A 22,242-nucleotide genomic window follows, 5' to 3' on the forward strand; every position below is an offset into this window, starting at 1 on the left:
ATTTTTAAACTACAGTTCCCTGCATAAGCCTTACTGATCCACAATTATTATTAAATCCTCTGAGACTCTGTTCTGCTCTAGCCATAGTGCCCCACTCTTGTGTTGCGTCAACTTTGTATTTTTTAAAAAATCTCTATCTTCTACCTCCCTTCGCTTGATCTGTCTCCCTCCCTGACCACATTATTTTAAAGTCGTAGCTGTATGATTCACCAGATTGATTCCAGCCTGGTTTTAGTGGAGTGGTGGCCACAGGACTAGGCTGTTGCTGTGGGATGGCAGTTGATGAAGTTTAAATGTCTGTTAATAAAATGTGGAATCTAATATCAGAAAATCCACCATCCTTACCCGGTCTATACTTTGTAGATCTGAAGTCACACAGCAATGTTGTTGACTCTTAACTATCTTCTGAAATAACCTAGAAAACTTTTCAGGAAAATTGAAAATGTGCAACAGATGTGCATAGAGCCATTTTTTTTTGCAGGGAGACTTCCAATGCATAAAATAATTCTCTTAAAAGTGGAATCTGTCTCAACAGAATAATTCACTCTTTGCTGAGTACTAGTGTTACTATAAGTAGAAATCTTTTCTTCCCACAATCATTTTAGAGTCATGTGTTTAACTTCCCAACCCTGCTTGAAACTATCTCAGTTGGCATACAGCCCAGGTAACACACACTATTCACTTATTCAGTGTTGTGTATGAAGTCAGACCCTAACCTCTGACATATGCATATGTGGTCTACAACAGCTGAATGCTTAATTCTCATTCCCAATTCATCTCCATCTGTGAAGAGATTCTTTAACTGAGCACTGGGCATGCAACACAACTCTTGGATTTCCCAGTCATGAAGCCAACTTAGCATGACCAGTCCATGTGACTTGCCCAACTTTGGATTGCAGGAGGAAACTGGAGCACCTAGAGGAACCCATGCAAACATGGGAAGAGGATGGGAAGAGAACATTGGACTATACTGTTTTCTACCTATCCCCCAGACTGTACTGTTCCTGATCACTAACATGTTCCTATTTACTCCCTACAGTTATCTGCACAGCTAACAGGCACCTCATTACCTATTGATCAAATTTAAGGCTTGAGGCTCCCCCATCATTAGCTGCTCAGCCCTCAAAGCAGCCTGACTCGATCACAATCTGCAGGACATGATAGCTGGCCAACTCTGCATTCTTCATAGTGTAAGACTGCCTCCTGGAAGAAAGAATCCTTGCCCCTAGCTGATTAAAACTGCAATATCTGCAACCCCCAAGAACCCAGTTAATCAAACAACTGAGTTGGAGTGGTTCCCATTACAGCAATGATTTTCTGTAAATGGCAGTTTAGGCCACAGAATCCCAGAAGTTACAATTATAAAATACCATCTATAGCAGCTCAAAACGGAAGGCCAAGGGTATTGCTTAGGAATAGGAAGGATATAATTACTTTCAGGTACTACAGGTTTCCCAACAGCCAATAGGCAATAGAGAAACAGATGTATGGACAGATTCTGGAAAACTGGGAAAAAAACAAGTGTTGTTATGGTGGGTGATTTTTAACTTCCTTTATAGTGACCAAGACTCCCCTCATCCCAGTGGCTTGGCTTGTGGGGAATATGTTAGGTGCTTTAAGGAGGGTTTCTTGAAGTAATATGTAAATAGTGTGAGGAAAAGGGTCGTACTAGATCTAGTATTCGAATCATAGAGGCCTTACAGTGCAAAAAGAGGCCACTTGGCCCATCAAGTTCACACTAAACATCCAAAGAGCTTCCCATCCAAACCTACCTTTCCACCCTATCCCTATAACCCTGCATTTACCACGTGCCTGATCCACCTAGACTGCACATTCCTGGACAGTACAGGCAATCCACCTAACTTGCACATTTTAGGACTGTGGGAAGAAATGGGAGCACATGGCAGACAAGGAGCGAATGTGCAATTTCCACCCAGTCAGTCACCCAAGACTGAAACCTAACCAGGGTCCATGGCACTAAAGCAGCAGTGCTAATCAATGTATTACTTATGTGAGCCTATGCAAGAAGGAACCAAGCTGGTTTAAGTTTGGGAGTATTTCAAAAACAGTGACCATAATTCTGAGTTTTAAGTTAATATGGATAAGGATAAGAGCAGTCTTTAGGTGACAATATTAAAGTGGGGCAAGACAAACTACGAGAGTGTTAGAAAGGAACTGATTGAGGACTGTTTTAAAGGTAAATCCACCTTGGACATATGGGAATCTTAGGCTAATTCAGGATCAGCATTATTCCTGTGAAAATGAAGGATGAGGTTTGGGAACCTGAGGTACAGTCATAAAGTCATAGAGATGTACACTACGGAAACAGACTTTTCGGTCCAATTCATCAATGCCGACCAGATATCCTAAATTAATCTAGTTCCATTTGCCAGCACTGGGCTCATATCACTCTTCCTATTCATATATCCAACCCATAAATGCCATTTCAATGCTGTAATTATACCAGTCTTCACCACCTCCTCTGGTAGCTTGTTCCATACATGCGCCACCCTCTGCATGAAAAAGTTGTCCCTTAGGTCCCTTTTATATCTTTCCCCTCTCACCCTAAATCTATGCCCTCTACTTCTGACCTCCCCTATCCCAGCTAAAAGCTATTTATCCTATTCGTGTTCCTCATGATTTTATAAACCACTAAAGTCACCCTTCAGTCGCTGATGCTCCAGGGAAAACAGCCTCAGCCTATTCAACCTATTCCTATAGCTCAAATCCTCGCCCTTGTAAATCTTTTCTGAGTCCTTTCAAGTTTCACAACATCCCTCCTATAAGAGACCAGAGTTGCACACAATATTCCAAACGTGGCCTAACAAATATCTTGTACAGCCGCAACATAACCTCCCAACTCATACATGTAATTCTCTGACCATTAAAGAGAAGTATACCACATGCCTTCTTCACTATCTTATCCACCTGTGAATCCATTTTCTAGGAACTATGAACCTGTATTCCAAGGTCTCTTATTTTTTCAGCCAAATTCCCCAGAACCTTACCGTCAAATTCCCCAGAACCCCAGAACCTTACCCAGAACCTTACCCCAGAACTAGCCTGATTTGCCTTTCCATATCACAGCACCTCACGTTTATCAAAATTAAACTCCATCTGCCACTTCTCAGCCCATTGGCCCATCTGATCAAGATCCCATTGTACTCTGAGGTAACCTTCTTCGCTGTCCACTACACCTCTAATTTTGTGTTATCTGTAAATTTACTAACTATACCTACTATGTTCACATCTCAATCATTTAAATAAATGACGAAAAGCAGTGAACTTGCCACCGATCTTTGTGGCACAGCACTGGTCACAGGCCTCCAGCCTGAAAGGCAACCATCCACCACCACCCTCTGTCTTCTACCTTTGAGCTAGTTCTGTATCCAAATGACAAATTCGGTTTGTATTCCATGTGATCTAACCTTGCTAACCAGTCTACCATGAGGAACCTTGTCGAATGCCTTAATGTAGTCCGTGGAGATCATGGCCATCGCTCTGATTAGATTAGATTAGATTACTTACAGTGTGGAAACAGGCCCTTCGGCCCAACATGTCCACACCGACCTGCCAAAGCGCAACCCACCCATACCCCTACATTTACCCCTTCTTACCTAACACTACAGGCAATTTAGCATGGCCAATTCACCTGACCTGCACATCTTTTGGACTGTGGGAGGAAACCGGAGCACCCGCAGGAAACCCACGCAGACACGGGGAGAATGTGCAAACTCCACGCCTGAGTCGGGAATTGAACCCGGGTCTCTGGCGCTGTGAGGCAGCAGTGCTAACCACTGTGCCACCGTGCCGCTCTGCTGTCATTAATCCTCTTTGTTACTTCTTCAGAAAACTCAATCAAGTTCATGAGACATGATTTCAGATGCACAAAGCCATGTTGACTATCCCTAATCAGTCCTTGCCTTTCCAAATAGATGTAAGTCCTTTTCCTCAGGATTCCCTCCAACACCTTGCCCACCACTGATGTCAGGCTCACCAGTCTATAATTCCCTTGCTTTTCCTTACCACCTTTCTTAAATAGTGGCACCACGTTAGCCAACCTCCTGCCTACTGGCACCTCATCTGTGACAATGATCCAAATATCTCAGCAAGAGGACCAGCAAATCACTCCCTCGCTTCGCAAGAGTTCTAGGGTACACCTAATCAGGTCCTGGGGATTTTTCCACTTATATGCGTTTCAAGACATCCAGCACCACCAACTTTGTAATATGGACATTTTTCAAGATGTCACCATCTATTTTCCTACATTCTGTATCTTCCACATCCTTTTCCACAGTAAACACTGATGCAAAATACTTGTTTAATATCTCCCCCATCTCCTGTGGCTCATACAAAGGCTGCCTTGCTAATCTTTGAGGGGCCTTATTTTCTCCCTAGTTACCCTTTTGTTTAGATTAGATTAGATTACTTACAGTGTGGAAACAGGCCCTTCGGCCCAACATGTCCACACCGACCCGCCGAAGCGCACCCACCCAGACCCATTCCCCTACATTTACCCCTGCACCTAACACTACTGGCAATTTAGCGTGGCCAATTCACCTAACCTGCACATTTTTGGAGTGTGGGAGGAAACCGGAGCACCCGGAGGAAACCCACGCAGACACTGGGAGAATGTGCAAACTCCACACAGTCGGTCGCCTGAGGCGGGAATTGAACCCGGGTCTCTGGCGCTGTGAGGCAGCAGTGCTAACCACTGCCCACATGCCGTTCCTAATGTATTTATGCCGTGCCATTCCTAATGTATTTATAAAATACCTCTGAATTCTCCTTAATCCTGTTTGCCAAAGGTATCTCTTGTCCTCTTTTCGCCCTCCTGATTTCCCTATTAATGGACTTTATACTCTTCTAAGGATTCACTCGATCTCTACTGTCTATACGTGACATATGCTTTTTTCTTTTTGTCCAAACCTCAATTTCTCTAGTCATCCAGCATTCCCTATACCTTACCAGCCTTTCCTTTCACCTTAACAGGAAAATACTGTCTCTGGACTCTGGTTCTCCAGTTTTTGACGGTTTCCCATTTTCCAGCTGTCCTTTTACCTGCATACATCTACCAGTCGCACCCACCCACTCTCAATTAACTTTTGAAAGTTCTTGCCTAATACTGTCACAATTGGCCTTCCTTCAATTTAGGAATTCAACTTTTAGATCCGGTCTATCCTTTTCCATTACTGTTTTAAAACTTATAAAATTATAGTCGCTGGCCCCAGAATGCTTCCCACTGTCACCTCAGTCACTCAGTGGGTGGCATGGTGCCTCAGTGGTTAGTACTGCTGCCTCACAGCGCCAGGGACCTGGGTTTGATTCCAGCATCTGGTGACTGTCTGTGTGAAGTTTGCACATTCTCTCTGTGTCTGTATGCATTTCCCCTGGGTGCTCTGGTTTTCTCCCACAATCTAAAGATGTGTAGGTTAGGTGAATTGGCCATGCTAAATTGCCCATACTGTTCAGGGATGTGTAGGTTTGGGGTGTTAATCAGAGTTAAATGTAGAGCAGTAGGGTTGGGGAATAGGTTTGGGTGGGATACTCTTCAGAGGGTTAGTGTGGACTTGTTGGGCTGAAGGACCTGTTTTAGAATCCCACTGTAGGGATTCTAAAACAATTCGAGCTTGCCCTGTCTTATTTCCCAGGTTTTGCACATATTCTAGTAGGTACATCCGCATACTGAATCAGAAAATTTTCTTGTGCACATGTCACAAATTCTTCTTCATCTAAATAATGGCAGTTCCAGTCTACGTTTGGAAAGTTAAAATCCCTTACCATAACCACCCTATTACTCTTACAGATAACTGAGATCTCCTTACAAATTTGTTTCTTAATTTTCTGCTGACTAAAGTGGGACCTATAGTAAAACCCCAATAAGGTAATCATCCCTTTATTATTTCTCAGTTCTACCCAACTAACTTCGCTGGGTAAATTCCCTAAATATCCTCCCTAAGTACAGTCATAATGTTATCCCTTATCAAAGGTACCATTCCCACTTCTCTCTTACCCCTTTCTATTCTTTCTATAGCATTTGTATCCTGGAACATTAAGCTGCCAGTCCTGAACATCCCTGAGCCACAATTGCTATTGCTATAATTGCTATGATATCCCAGTCCCATGCTCTCAACCATGCCCTCAGTTCATCTGCCTTCCCTCTTAGTCCTCTTGCGTTGAAATAAATGCAGTTTAATTTATCAGTCCTGACTTGTTCTATGCTTTGTTCCTGCCTGCCCTGAATGTTTGACTTGCTTCCTTTCCCAACTGTACCTATCTTGGACTGATCTGTTTTCTTACTATCTCCCTGGGTCCCACTCTGCTCCTTACTAGTTTAAATCTTCCCAAGCAGCTCTAACAAATCTCCCTGCCAGTGTATTAGTCCCCTTCCAATTCAGGTGCAATCCATCCTTCTTACTTAGGTCACTTCTACCCCAGCATCAGCTCCTTAGCCACACATTCACTACTCTATCTTCCTATTCCTACCCTCACTACCTCATAGCACCAGGATTACCCAGATATAACTTTTTAAATTTTTGCTTAACTTCCTATATTCTCCCTTCAGAATGTTATTCTTTACCCTTCCTATGTCATTAGTTCCAGTGTGTACAACAACTCCTGGCCTCTCTCACTCTCTCTCTCTCCTCTTTGAGAATATTCTCTCTGATATGTCCTTGATCCTGGCACCAGCGCGGCAACACACCATTCTGATTTCTCGCTGTTGGCCGCAGAAATGCCTGTCAGTGCCTCTGACTCGAGAGTCCCCAATCACAATCGATTGCTTGGAACCTGACATACCCCTCCAGTCTAGATATCAGAAATTTGGTTGTTCGTGCTACATTTCCTTGAAAGTCCATCATCCCCTACATTTTTCAAAACAGCATGCTTTTTTTGAGATAGGGATAGCCACAGGAGATTCCTGAACTACCTGCCTCCCTCTTGTACCTTTCGTGGAGGTAACCCATCTACCTGACTGTATCTGCAGTTTTTCTCCCTTTCTACAACTTCCATCACACTCCCAGTCCTATAAATTCTCTCTTTGCCTCTAACTGTCACTCCAACTGATCCATGCGGTCTGATGGGATTTGCAACCAAAGACACTTGCTGTGGACATAATCATTAGTAACATGGAAACTCTACCTAAGGTCAGGTGAATTGGCCATGCTAAATTGCCCACAGTGGTAGGTGTATTAGTCAGAGGGAAATGGCTTTGGGTGGGTTACTCTTCGGAGGGTCGGTGTTGACATGTTGGGCTGAAGGGCCTGTTTCCACACTGTAGGGAATCTAATCTAATCTGCCACATCTGACAGGAAGGATACATCAATTTACTAAAGGTCATTTTTGCATCTTTATCGACTAGGCCAGAAAATAGTACAGTCTTACTGTTCTAAAAAAGTATTGCTTCTGGCTAACTTAGTATCTGTGTTTTATATTTTTAAAATTTAATCAAGAGACAGACATATAATCTCAAAAGGACCCCCTCTACTTATAATTGTAGATTTACAAAAAAAAGAAGAGTAAGATGATAGTTATAGCACCTAATTGCTACCCTAATGTGAGCTCTCCCACAAAGGTTCCTCCAAGGTCAGCTGTGAATTTCACTGTTCATTTTTTTTAGATGCATTCCGAAGTCCAGAGATACAGCAAAGGCAGTAGCTGTGCAGATTCACTACTATGTCAGACAGCAGTGGTGGTTTCTTTCTCATTTGATTCTCTGACCATGTGGTTCCTGTCTTTTTCTTTCTTCCTCCTTTTTAAAGTGCCTTTGTTTGATGTTTCTTTCCCCAAAGATACAAAACAATGCAGTTGCCTATATAAAACTGTAATTACAGCTCCTGGAGTTTGTGGAAATCACCTCCAACACCTAAAATACCTCAAAAAAAGGAACAGCTCTTATAGCCACAATTTTCCCTCCATCTTGGATTACCCGGAATCGTTTGGATTAAATAAACATCTGGAATGAAGTTTAATGATGACTGTGAATCCATTGCCAATTATCAGGAAAATCCCATCTGGTTCACTGATGTCCCTTAGGGAGAGAAACTGCCATCCTCACCTGATCCGGCCTACATGTGACTGCAGACCCTCTGCAGTATGATTGACTCTAAACCGCGCTCTGGGCCAGCAGGGATGGGTAATTGTGAGCTTAGTCAAAAAGAAAGTGGAGGTTTACATAAGATTTAGGAAACTTTTGACAGACAGAGCCTCCAAAGAATATAAAGCAGGAAAAAGCTCAAACAAGGCACAGGAATCATTACATGTCCTGGGCAAACAGGAATAGGGAATATTCTAAGGTGTCTTAGGCATAATTGGGTAGCTAGTGAAAGGGTATATCCACTCAGGAACGAAGGAGGGAATTTACACATGGAGCCAGATGAAATGGGTGAGGTCCTTAACAAATAGTTTGCATCAGTATTCAGAAAGGAGATGAACATGGTGTATGGGGAGTCTAGAGATTGGTGTGTTGATATTCTAGGGTAGGTCAATATAAAAAAAGTAGGTAGTGTTAGGTGTTTTAGGAAGCATTAAGGTAGACAGGACCTGATGAGATCTATCCAAGAATATTGAGGGAGGAAATTTCTTGGGATTTATTGAAGTCTTTGTATCGTCTTCAGTCACAGGAGAAATCCCAGAGGACTGGAGAATAGCGAGTAATGTTCTTTTATTTTAGAAGGGCTGCAGGGATAGTCTGTGTCAGTGGTAGGGAAATTATTGAAGAAGATTGTTATGGATAGGATTGACTCTAATTTGAAAAAATATGAACTTACGCGTCAATGGCAGCATGGCTTTGTGCAGGGGAGATCGTATCTCACAAACTTAATTGCGTTTTTTGAGAAAGTGACAAAGATAATTAATGAGGACAGATCAGTGGATGTTATGTACATGACTTCAGCAAGGCCTTTGACAACGACCCTCAAGGCAGGTTGATAAGAAAGGTAAAGGCGCATGTATCCACAGTGAGCTGGTAAGGTGAGTACAGAACCTGCTTAGTCACAAGAAGACAGGGTAGTGTGGAATAGTGTTTTTCTCACTGGTGATCTATGACCAGTGGTGTTCCACAGAGATCAGTGCTGGGATCCCTGTTCATTCATCCCTTGAGCCTGCTGTGCCATTGAATACGATCATGACTGACCTGATGGTGTAACTTCAAGTCCACATTCCCATCTATCCCTGAGAATCTTTCACTCCCTGCTTAAGAAAAAATTATCCACTTCTGCCTTTCAATGTTTTAAAGTAACGTTGAACTTCTGTTTTATTTAGCTGTAAAGTGACTGAAATGAAACAGGAAAACGCTCCAAAACTCAGCCAGTGCATCACAGAGTCATTGATGAGTTGTACTATGTTTTTTGAAGAGATGTCCCATTTCAAAAAGCAAAACCCTGGGAAGGTAAGAAAATACAACTCTGCAATGTGCAAAGCTCATAATAGAGACAGTTGTGCTTTGCCAGAAAAAAAATCCATGGGATGGCAAATGATCTTTCTGATTTACCAGTTACAAAGTTTAGAAGGTATGAAATAACAATCAGTATGAGATAACCTAAAATATTTTTTTAAAAATTGGATGAAGTGATGGGGAATAGTTGAAAATTGAAATGTTGCTAGTCAGATGTCTAACAAAACAGATTAAAATGATGTGCCTGCCAGCATCAGTGGGGAAAATTGCCCACAGCAGCAGACTGGGGAATAAAAGATGGTTGCTTATTCTGGTTGAACTTTATTAATCATCATCATGAGCAAGGTGCGGTAAATAACAGACTTGTTTTGTGCTTTGAATATGGACGATAATGTAAAACAATTGCTGTTTGCTTCTTTTGTTTGTGTCAAAGGTCATTTAAAAAAAAATATTGCTGCTTTGATGAAGGAGTTCCCCTTCTGAGAAGTGACAGATGGGACTGGGTGTGAGGGTTGACAATTCAGCCAACCACACAAAGTAAGATTGATATGATAAGCAGTGCTTTCAACCAATTCCCCATCATTAAAGGAGCTGTAATCATCTAAGCTACGTGTCTGCACAACTGCTCAGATGTACCACAAAGGTGATATGTTGACGCATTGACTTCTGTATGCAGACCTTAGTGGTTTAGTCACTGAAAAGAAATGATGGGGGAATGTTGGTCATCATCTTAACAGGACATCTGAGGTGCCCTGGTTGATTAAAATCTGGTGGGGAGAAAGGAGTCCTTTTAAAAAAAAATAATCAAAAAGCGTTTTCTAGTAAGTTTATCTATATTACTTGATGCAGGCAAACACACTATTTTACTCTGTTTTTATGATTTTGTTAGACATCTGATTGACAATGATTCCATTTTCAATTGAAGCAAATAAGGCTCTGGCATGAAATATAATAAAGCTTTGACCAGGCCTGAAGTTTCACCCCACTCCCACCCCCACTTTCACTCTCATGTAAAAACCAGAGGTTGGACGGTTGCAGTGTAACATTGGCTACTATAAATAACCATCGGAAAGCTCAGGATTCTAGAGAAGATGCAAAGCAATAATCTAACAAGATTAGATTTTGTTTTCCAGCTGCATAGTATTTTAACGTTTTTGCGAAAATCTGTAGCTCGGCTTGTGGCTGAGGTAGTTGGTTAGCTTGCCAAGCTAATTTGTGGCCAAGAAGACATGCCAGGAAGACGTTGTAACTACCAACTCACTGGTCACCTTCTGTGAAGAACATATCAGAATTAACCACAAGGTTGTTACGACCACTAGGTATTACTGTAGCATGCCAACGAACAGCCACACTACGCCAAATACTTACCAGGGCAAAGGACCCCATACCCACAACATGTAGGATAAATATGATATATAAATCCCTTGCAACAATACAACAAGCGCTACATCAGGTAAAGAGAGGGGAAAACTAGCCACTCACATAAAAACCAAGTGGGACAGAACAACAGCACTTCACGGAAATCGCACTGATGACATTATCCAACAGGGTAATGAAATGTGTGCACGCTAACCCAGCAGCTCGGCGAGCTAACCAACTACCTCAGTATTTTAAGAGCATATATTTACTTGCATTGCTTTTAATTACTTAATTGTTAGCTATTTTTCTATGCACCTTTTTAAAAAAAACACTAGAAAATAAACAAGAATGTTTGGCTGATTATCTATTCATTGATAGAGTTTGATACATACACGTAAGTGCATGAACGCAGTGCACATTCACAAGCATTTTTTTGCTGTGCTTGACAATAAAGTTGGCAAATAATGGTTGAATTTCAAAATTATTTTTATCAGTCACCTGCTATCCACCTGAAAGCTGTATTGAAATTGCTTTGATTCAATCCCAGGTTCTATAGAAAAACAGTATAATTAAATACATGAACAGTGTAATGCTCAATTATTCATGTTTATTCAAATATCCTTTTCTCTTGCAGTTTGCTTCACAAAACAGTTTGATGACTTTTCTTATTTTCCTCCCACCCCCACCACTCCTAGTTTTGTCTCCTTGTTTGCAGTCTCTGTACATTTTGTGCAGTTATTGGGCGCTACATTCCTGGGGCACTGGTGTCATACTTTGTGCGTAAGTACACCCCCTGCAGTCTTGCGACCAGTTTTGATAACTGTAACTTCTTTTGCTGATCATCTTCACAGTAGGTTAAAATGTAAATGACTGCACCAAATCCCATGTGAGTAGTAATTGTATATTGCTTCAAGATAGACATGGGTTTTAACCTGTTCTGTCTAACCCCATGTTTGTACCATGTTACAGGAACCCATATAATCTGCAGAATTTTTTTTTATTTTCTCATAGCTTGCTATTATAAACTAGTTTTCAACCATTTTTTAAATTAAACATAGCAAACTTTTTTCATTAACCGATACCTGTGGGACCAGGGCTGATCAAATATTCTGGATAATCAAGAGTTATGCATAACTGCAGTAACCACTGACCTTCAAGACAACAATATCCCTCAAAAACTCCATGTAACACATTCACAGACCCCCTAAAATCAATGTAAAATCACAGAGGAGATAATAGAAATGTAATTCGCAGGATTACACATAACTATGATTTTTTTCCTTAGAGCATAAATTATTCGGAGATTGCAGTATTTGAGATATATAATTTTTGCCAATTCATGAAAAGTGCTGGTTGACAGGGTGCCGGTTAAAACAAAGTTTGCTGTAGCATTTGTTTATATTGACTTCCTTTTTTTTTCAAAAAAGGTCATTTCTAGTCAGTGAGCGTGAAGATCAGGAACAGGGTCAGAAAGTGCAGTGCAACTCTTTAAATTGTTTGTGAAATTATGTGCCTTAACTACAGGCTCCCTATCATAATGGTGGTCCGATGTTTCCTGTCATGTTAAAAATCCTGGTAATTGAACAAACCCAAGCCTGGGTTGTTCTAAGCTTTAACAGCTAAGAAACCACTGTCTAAACCTGTCTCAATAAGGTTCTGACAATTATCTAGTATCAGAAAACACAGATCACTTTGTTAGTTTGTGCAAGATTCAAACCTGTTAGTTGGGTGTTTTAGCATAATTTTTGCTGCTCAAATCAGCATAATTTTAGAACTATTATTTCAGCATTAAGATTTTTTTATCACCATGTGATTCAACCCATCTTCTACAATTGTGAAATGTTTTCCACTTTGTATGACAATCAACAACAACAACTTACATTTGTAAAGCATATGTAAATTAGTAATCATGATTTGGAGATGCTGGAGTTGGACTGGGGTGTACAAAGTCACAACTCACACAACACCAGGTTATGGTCTAACAGGTTTAATTGGAAGCACTAGCTTCCAACCACCTGATGAAGGAGCGGCGCTTCGAAAGCTAGAGCTTCCAACTTAACCTGTTGGACTATAACCTGGTGTCGTGTGATTTGTAAATTAGTAAAGCATCCCAAAGCTCTTGATAGGATTATAGTATTAAATAAGTTAACAAAAAAAGGTATTATTAGAAAAGATTCTCAAAAGGATTTGAGGAATGCCTTAAAGAAGTAGCGGTAATTTCAGAGTTAAGACACAGCAGTCAGGGCAAAACTGATTAAAATGCAGAAGAGTGCAGAACTAAATACGTGGAAAACTGGAAATTTGTAGTACTAGGGATTAGTAAGATAGGAAGGGGAAACATCTTCAAAAGATTTGAAGGGTGTGTTGCTGAACAAAGGGACCTTGGAGTGCAGATTCACAGCTCCTTGAAAGTAGAGTCATGGGTAGATAGGATAGTGAATAAGGCGTTTGGTATGTTTTCCTTTACTGGTCAGAGTACTGAGTACAGGAGTTGGGAGGTCATATTGCAGCTGTACAAAACATTAGTTAGGCCACTTTTGGAATATTCTTGTCTCCTTCCTATCAGAAAGATGTTGTGAAACTTGAAAGGGTTCAGAAAAGATTTACAAGGATGTTGCCAAGGTTGGAGGATTTGAGCTATAGGCAGAGGTTGATTAGGCTAGGGCTGTTTTCCCTGGAGCGTCGGAGGCTGAGGGGTGACCTTATAGAGGTTTATAAAATCATGAGAGCCATGTATAGGGTAAATAGACAAAGTCTTTTTCCCTGGGGTGGGGGAGTCCAGAACTAGAGGGTATAGGTTTAGGGTGAGAGGGGAAAGATATAAAAGAGACCTAACGGGTAACCTTTTCACGCAGAGGGTGGTACATGTATGAAATGAGCTGCCAGTGGAAGTGGTGGAGGCTAGTACAATTGCAACATTTAAAAGGCATCTGGATGGGTATATAAATATGAAGGTTTTAGAAGGATATGGGCCGGGTGCTGGCAGGTGGGACTAGGTTGGGTTGGGATGTCTGGTCAGCATGGACGAGTTGGACCGAAAGGTTGTTTCCGTGCTGTACATCTCTATTACTCTATAAATCTAGGATGAGAAATTGAAAATTAATGCATTCCTGGATGAGCTTATGACCCCATCTTTTCCATCACAAATACCATCTCCTTCCATCTCTACCATAACACAATTCAGCTTCTCTCCTCAAACAGGAGGAACAAGCCAGAAAATCTGGCATGTTAGGAATACTTAGGACTGGATAAAGAAGCAAAAGAGGATTTTAGCAGATGCAAAGGGAGGCCATCATGGAACATAAAAAATGCTGGAGGATCTTGAGAAAAAACAATTAGAAGAGCAAAAAATACTTGCAGGTTAAATTAGGGTGAGTCCAAAGATATTACAGGAAATATGACAGCAAGTGAAAGAGTAGAGCCAGTCCAGATATAGATTAAAACCCCTTGACAATTTGTCGTAGGATATAGCAATTATCATTAGAACATAGAACATAGATGTGACTGAGTTGACTACATTAGCAGGTAGGGCATTCCATGCCCTTAGCACTCTCTGTGTAAAGAACTTGCCTCTGACATCTGTCTTAAATCTATCACCCCTCAATTTGTAGTTATGCCCTCTTGTACAAGCTGACGTCATCATCCTAGGAATAAGACTTTCACTGTCTACCCTATCTAATCCTCTGATCGTTCGTATGTCTCTATCAAATCCCCTCTTAGCCTTCTTCTTTCCAATGAGAACAGACCCACATCTCTCAGCCTTTCCTCATAAGACCTTCCCTCCAGACCAGGCAACATCCTGGTAAATCTCCTCTGCATCTTTTCCAATGCTTCCACGTCCGTCCCGAAATATGGGGACCAGAACTGTACACAATATTCCAAGTGTGGCTGCACCAGCATTTTGTATAGTTGCAGCTTCATATTGCGGTTCTGGAACTCAATCCCTCTACGAGTGAAACCTAACACACCGTATGCCTTCTTAACAGCACTATCCACCTGGGTGGCAACTTTCAGGGATCTACGTACATGGACTCCAAGGTCCCTCTGCACATTCACACTGCCAAGAATCTTTCTGTTGATCCAGTAATCTCGGCCTTCCTGTTATTCTTCCTAAAGTGCTTCACCTCACATTTAGTTGCATTGAACTCCATTTGCCACCTTTCAGCCCAATTCTGCAGTTTATCCAAGTTCCCCTGCAACCTGTAATATTCTTCCAAACTGTCCACTACTCCACTGACTTTAGTGTCATCTGCAAATTTACTAATCCATCCACCCATGTCTGCGTCTTAAGTAATTTATAAAAATGACAAACCGCAGTGGTCTCAAAACAGATCCTTGTGGCACACCACTAGTAACCGGACTCCAGGCTGAATATTTTCCATCGTCCACCACTCGCTGCCTTCTTTCAGAAAGCCAGTTTCTAATCCAAACTGCTAAGTCACCCTCAATTCCATGCCTCTGCATTTTCTCCAACAGCCTACCATGTGGAACCTTATCAAAGGCTTCACTGAAGTCCATGTATACCACATCAATTGCCCTACCCTCATCTACATGCTTGGTCACCTTCTCAAAAAACTCAATGAGGTTTGTGAGACACGACCTGCCCATGACAAAACCATGTTGACTATCTGAAATCAAACTGTTATAAATCTGCTCCAAGGGCTCTGCTATCTCCTCCTTAGCTTCCCAGAGAATCCTCGGATAAATCCCATCCAGCCCAGCTGTCTTGTCTACTTTCACTCCTTCTAGAATTGATAACACCTGTTCGTAACTAACCTCTATCCTTTCTAGTCTAATATCTCGTACCTTATTCTTCTCCTCTACAATAATCTCCTTTTCCTGAGTGAAAACCGATGAGAAATGTTCGTTTAGCAGCTCTCCGATCTCCACAGGGCCCACACTCAACTTCCCACTTTTGTCTTTGACTGGCCCTATTCCTACCCTAATCATCCTTTTATTCCTCACATACCGAGAGAAAGCTTTAGGGCTCTCCTTTATTCTATTTGCTAAAGACAGCTCGTGTCCCCTCTTTGCTCTCCTTAACTCTCTCTTTAAATGCTTCATAGCTGATCTGTAACTCTCCATCGTCTCATCTGAACCATCTTGCCTCATCAACACATAAGCCTCCTCCTTCTTAACAAGAGATGCAATTTCTGTAGTAAACCACAGTTCCCTTACCTTATCACTTCCTCCCTGCCTGACAGGAACATACCAATCAAGGACATGCAATATCTATTCCTTAAACCAGCTTCACATTTCCATTGTCTGCATCCCCTGCATTTTGCTATCCCATTCTATGCATCCTAATTCTTGCCTAATCGCATTATAATTGCCCTTACCCCACCGATAACTCTTGACCTGTGGCTTGTACCTATCCCTTTCCATCACTAAACTAAACATAACTAAATTATGGTCACTCTCTCCAAAGCGCTCACCTACAACTAAATCAAACACCTGGCCTGGTTCATTACCAAGCACCAGATCCAGTGTGGCCTCCCCTCTTGTCGGCCCTTCGACATACTGTGTCAGGAAACCCTCCTGTACACATTGTACAAAAACTGGTCCATCCGACATACTAGAGTTATAGTATTTCCAGTTAATGCTGGGGAAGTTAAAGACCTCCATAATGACTACCCTGTTCCTTTCACTCCAACCCAGAATAATTTTGCTAATCCTCTCTTCCACCTCCCTGGAACTCTGCGGTGGCCTATAAAAAACTCCAAAAAGCAGTGTAACCTCTCCTCTACTGTTTCTAACCTCAGCCCACACTACCTCAGTAGACGAGTCCTCATCAAAAGTTCTTTCGGCCACCATTACACTATCCTTGACTAACAAGGTCACACCTCCCCCTCTTTTACTGCCTTGCCTGTTCTTAATGAAAGATCTAAACCTTGGAACCTACAACATCCATTCCTCACCCTGCTCTATCCATCTCTCCGAAATGGCCACAACATCGAAGTACCAGGTACCTATCCATGCTGCAAGCTCACCTACCTTATTTTGGATACTTCTGGCGTTGAAGTAGACACACTTCAAACCACTTTGCTGTCTGCCAGCACATTCCTGTGCCCTGAAATCCTGTCCCTGTCCTTTCTACGCTCATCCTCCTGTGCACTGCAACCACACCTCCAGTTCCTATCCCCCTGCTGAGCTAGTTTAAACCCACCCGAATAGCACCAGCAAATTTCTCACCCATGATATTAGTACCCTTCTGGTTCAAGTGAAGACCATCCTGTTTGTACAAGTCCTATCTTCCCCAGAATGAGCCTCAATTATCCAAGAACCTGAACCCCTCCCTCCTGCATCATCCTTGAAGCCACATGTTCAGCTGATATCTCTCCCTATTCCTTGCCTTGCTATCACGTGGTACGGGTAACAAACCAGAGATAACAACTCTGTTTGTTCTAGCTCTAAGCTTCCACCGTACCTCCCTGAAATCCTGCCTTACATCCCTATCCCTCTTTCTACCTATGTCGTTGGTACCTACATGGACAACGACTTGAGGCTGGTCACCCTCTCCCTTCAGGACCCCAAAGATACGATCAGAGACATCATAGACCCTGGCACCTGGGAGGCAACACACCAACCGTGAATCTCGTTCGCTCCCAACAAACCTTCTATCTGAGCCTCTAACTATTGAGTCCCCAATTGCTAACACTCTCCTTTCCCTCCTTCCCTTCTGTGCAATAGGGACAGGGTCTGTGCCTATTGCATACCCCCGGTAAGTTGTTCCCTTCAACAGTATCCAAAACGGTATACATGTTTTTCAGGGCAACGACCTTGTCTTTATCGTTCCTCACCTTTACCCAATGTGTTTCTACAATCTGATTTCCTGAACTGGAGTAATTCTCTCTATTGTCAAAATATCATCTTGAATCAAGAGTCATTCCTTCACCTTTATCTGCTTCCTCTTCCTCATAATTGTCAGTGTTCTTCAATGTTCAGGTCCAATGTCATCCTATAGCTATGACTGATTAATGGCTATTATGTCGTACTTGTTGATTTGCCATATGCCAATTTGAGCAGAGCATATTTGAACATTGAATAGTTTTAAGGGTCTGATTCGCTGTTTTTAATTCCTCATAGTGACACTGCACACCCTCTTTCTTTGTCTACCCTATATTGTTGGTAACTGAATGGACTATGACAACTGAATCTTCACCCTCCCATCCATATTTCTTCTCGAGCCCCGGTGTTGTTCTTGTTTTCTTGACTCCTGCTGTTTATTGCAGAAAACTGTGTCAATCTCCCTCGCAACACTGTCTCCTATTGCCACTACATTCTTTTTTTGTTCTCCCTGCTTGAATGACTTTCTGTACCATAGTGCTGTGGCCAGCCTGCTGACCCATCTTACAGACTATACTTTCTTCCTTGAGAGCATCTCAGACCTGTTTGGCAGTTGCAAAGTTTGCTTGTCGTCTACTGTCTGTTTGGTCCTTCACTCAGAGTCACATTCTGTCGTGTCTCACTAGTGACGAATACAGAGAACTCCACCCAAGAGGTCCGACAATGTAGACCTAACACACCATTCTAAAGAATGTGCAGAAAGAGGTAGGAGTGTATGTGCATTGATCATTGAAAATGATAGGTCCAGTTGAGAGAGTGAATAGCACAGCATTTGGGATTTTGGGCTTCTTAAATAGAGACATCAAATCAGATTTATATCAAGTAAAATTGACACAAACCTTTAAGATTTGAGGCAGGAACCCAGCTCCTGTATTTTCCTCTAAATGCTGCCCATGTCATCCTCATTTCCCCTTGTCCTGGTATGCCTTCCTAGCAACTCAATTGCCCTTCATGACCATTCACCCACTACACACTATAGAAGTAGGACGCCTCTTGTGACATTAGTATATCTAAAAAAATGGTTTTCAAAAAAAATGTTGTTAACAAAATACATTACTACTAAAGGGCAATAAAAATATCAATTTATGCAGATCCTTTAAAGTTTCAGTACCTGAAGCAAGAGTTTATTCATACGATATGGTTGTCGAACCTCTCTTAACTGAAACCAAACACCCAGAAAAGCTCACCTCCACTTGTAATCTGTGAGGAAGTGAAAGAAACTCTGCAGAGGAAGATACAAAGAGAAGTCGACAGCTTTTGAAAGTTGATTTTCTTTTGGTAAATCTTAATCGTGATTTTTTTTATTGGACTAGTATTGTAGAGTGGGAGGTAAAAGATAGGTTTAAGAGAAAGGAGTTGTAAATAGTTGTTGGTTTTAATATTCCCTGTTGGATTTAAAAAATAAAATTGCTATTTTTTACTTTAAATAGTGACCCCTGGGATAGTTCTTTGCCTCTTGAAATTTAATAGATTATAGCATGGGGTAAATCTTTTCTGTGTCACTGGTTTAAATTAGCAGATGGGGTTTACCTCAAGTCGTAACAATACATTCTCAGTCCCCTTACCAGCCTCAGACCTGTTCCTGACCATTCATCAAATCATAACACCCTAGCCTAAATGGTGTTACTGCCTTCTGGAACAAAGTATCCAGGTAAAAGTCTCCAACATTGAGGCATCACTGTCTGTAGATCAGACTTCAACTCATTCACTCTGAGTTGAAGCTCCTTGAGCTATAGTCAGTAACTACACACATGTATCACAATGGCATCATTAGGTCCCACATATTGCTGTCAGAGTAATTTATTCCCCTATATCCTGTATACTTCAGGACCAACTGTTTTTCAGATAAAGGATATTTTTGGTTTTCAGGTAGCAAGCAGTAATAGATTTGCAAAGGTTTAATCATCTCTTCCAACTCAGCAAATAGCATTAAAATTGAGCTCACGGAGTCTTTTAGAATTCCTGAGTTTGTTAAACTGCAGTGAATTTGGCAAAGTTTACATTAAGGAAATGCAAAGCACAGAATGTGATTCAGATATATTGGCCAAAGAAATTGAATTGAATCTTGCATGAGTTTCTGGAACCTGTAGAGTTCTGTTGACTGTTGGAAAAACTGTCACTTTGCTTAATTAATCAGTTTAAAAAATTCAGAATGGTTAATAACCACCTGTCACGTTTGCACCCAACTGCTCGCAATCATGGTGTGTGAGTAGGTGTGGAGAATAGGAGAAGAATCAGGCACAAAACAGTCACCGAAAAGCTTGTAACACTTCTACTGATCTGAGCTTGGTCATCAGACAAACAGTATTTTCCTCTAATAGAATATAAACGCCTGTTTCCACAGAAGGTCCATTCAGGTCTGTTCAAATCTGTTTGGCCCCTTTTATAAAAAACTCTGCTTAACCCTAAAACTGATCTTTTTTCCAAAGGCCCAAACTCAGTATGTTTGTTGATCTTCCAAAACTGGAAGTACATTAGTACAGATCCTTTATTCACACGTCGAAAAATCAAAAAGATCTAAAAGAACGAAAAAGTCTTTTTCAAAGTGGACCAAAATAGACCAACAAACTAATGTAAACTTTGCCAAATTCATTAACTGATGCATTGGCCACAACACATCTTCTACTGGTTGGAACTCAATTATCAGGCAATCAATATTTTCCTCCAATGCAATATAAAAACTGATTTCATTTTACATTGTTGTAGCCAATGCATCAATTAATGATGACTGATAGTTTACTGCCCCTTTGTTTAAATGTTTGAAAACAAGTTCTGTTTGGTGAAGTCCTTGCTCTGAGAAATGAACCAGAGAATAGCTGTCATCTACTTTGGAAAGTTGAGTTGGCACTGAAGAGGGAATCGATTTAACTCAGTTGGCTGGTTGTTGGTTTGCAGAGCAGTACGTTGCCAATAGTGTGGGTAAAATTCCCATTACCAGTTTGAAGTTACTATGAAGGGCTCTCCTTCTCAACCTCTTCCCTCACCTGAGGTCTGGTGGCCCTCAGGTTAAATCACCACCAGTCGCTTCTCTCTGAGAGTGCAGCCCCCTGTGGTCTGGTAAGATCATGGTGACACAACAATGACACAGATGCTGAAGATGTACCTGTTCTTTCTGTCTGCAACCAACAGTCTCTGTGTATTAACATATGTGGCTTTCAGTACAACAAATTGTGTCAGAGCTTCTACTTCTATTTTTAGGTAGATTTTTTTCTATAATATCTATTATGTCATTGGCTCTCTGGCCACACAGTTGCTTGGGGTTTGACTTTCAAAGTTAACTCCCATTTCTTTCTGCTTCATCTACCTTTTGAGTGTGTCTTGAGAACCTCCTGGGACCCTATAGCTTATGTGGCTCCTCTGCTTCTTGACATCCTCGCCACCAAGACTTCCAATGCAGCATTTGAAAAGCTTAGAATTTGCTGATTCTCATGCTTTTGCCTTAATCCAGGTCAGGTTATTTTCCCATGCAACTTCCAGAACCTTTCAAAATGCAGTGCGACTCCTCTTTAAGAAATGCAATGTCAATTTTAATTTACGCTAGCGTACTTGACTGGTTTGCTGAAATGGTATGGAACAGCAGGTTGGACGAAATTTGTACGTTTGTCCATGCTGCAGCAAAAAGGGATTTGCAAGTTGTTGAATACAGCCTGCAGAGACAATATTCTTCCAATCTCTGAAACAGTGTTGCTTCTATTTCCTTGCTAACACCCATGTACTATCAATGATTTGCTTTAAATAGTACCAGAGTGAGTTTTTAGTTTGCTTAACATTGAGATACATAGTTGAAGATCATCACAAAGAAAGGAATGTGATTTTTTTAAGAGGTAAGTGGTTGGAAAATAGGGCCAGCAACAAAATATGCAAGAAGAATGATACAAGAGTGCCAGAATAAATTTGCATGTGTTGAAATAACTTTTGGAAATATGTCAGAGAAATTCCGCCTCGGAACCCTTCAACCCCAGGGCATCAATGTGAACTTTACCAGTTTCCTCATTTCCCCTCCCCAACCTTACCGCAGTTCCATCCTTCCAGCTCAGCACTATCCTCATGACCTGTTTCACCTGTCAATCTTCCTTCCCACCTATCCGCTCCACCCTCCGCTCCAACCTATCACCTTCACCTCCACCTCCATCCACCTATTGCACTCTCAGCTACCTTCTCCCCATGCGCTGCCCCTCCCAATTTATCTCTCCACCCCCGAGGCTCGCTGCCTCATTCCTGATTGGAGGGCCTTTGCCCGAAACATCAATTCTCCTGCTCCTTGGATGCTGTCTGACCTGCTGTGCTTTTCCAGTACCACTTTAATCTTTTAATATATCATCAGGAGCCACATAAGCTATAGGGTCCCAGGAGGTTCTCAAGACACACTCAAAAGGTAGATGAAGCAGAAAGAAATGGGAGTTAACTTTGAAAGTCAAACCCCAAGCAACTGTGTGGCCAGAGAGCCAATGACATAATAGATATTATAGAAAAAAATCTACCTAAAATAGAAGTAGAAGCTCATTTAATGTTACTTTTTATGTTTGGATGCAGAGTTTCACTTTATACTGTGCATAATATACAACTAGATTTGCAGTAGTTTAGAAAATCAAATTTTCATTACTGAATAATGTATGTGTTATTTATTAGCTCTCAAGGCATAC

The 22,242-nt window shown here is 41.5% G+C and overlaps 1 protein-coding gene across 1 annotated transcript in view; it reads left to right on the plus strand.

Moving 5' to 3' along the window:
- Positions 1 to 22,242, plus strand: part of retreg1 (reticulophagy regulator 1) — an 81,179-nt gene that overhangs the window by 45,899 nt on the left and 13,038 nt on the right. Inside the window, exons 4-5 of the mRNA XM_043689682.1 lie at positions 9,262 to 9,388; positions 11,449 to 11,533. Of these exons, the coding sequence (XP_043545617.1) occupies positions 9,262 to 9,388; positions 11,449 to 11,533 (212 nt within the window). The remainder of the gene's footprint in view (positions 1 to 9,261; positions 9,389 to 11,448; positions 11,534 to 22,242) is intronic.

Source organism: Chiloscyllium plagiosum, chromosome 5 (genome assembly GCF_004010195.1).
Source record: "Chiloscyllium plagiosum isolate BGI_BamShark_2017 chromosome 5, ASM401019v2, whole genome shotgun sequence".
NCBI lineage: Eukaryota > Metazoa > Chordata > Chondrichthyes > Orectolobiformes > Hemiscylliidae > Chiloscyllium > Chiloscyllium plagiosum.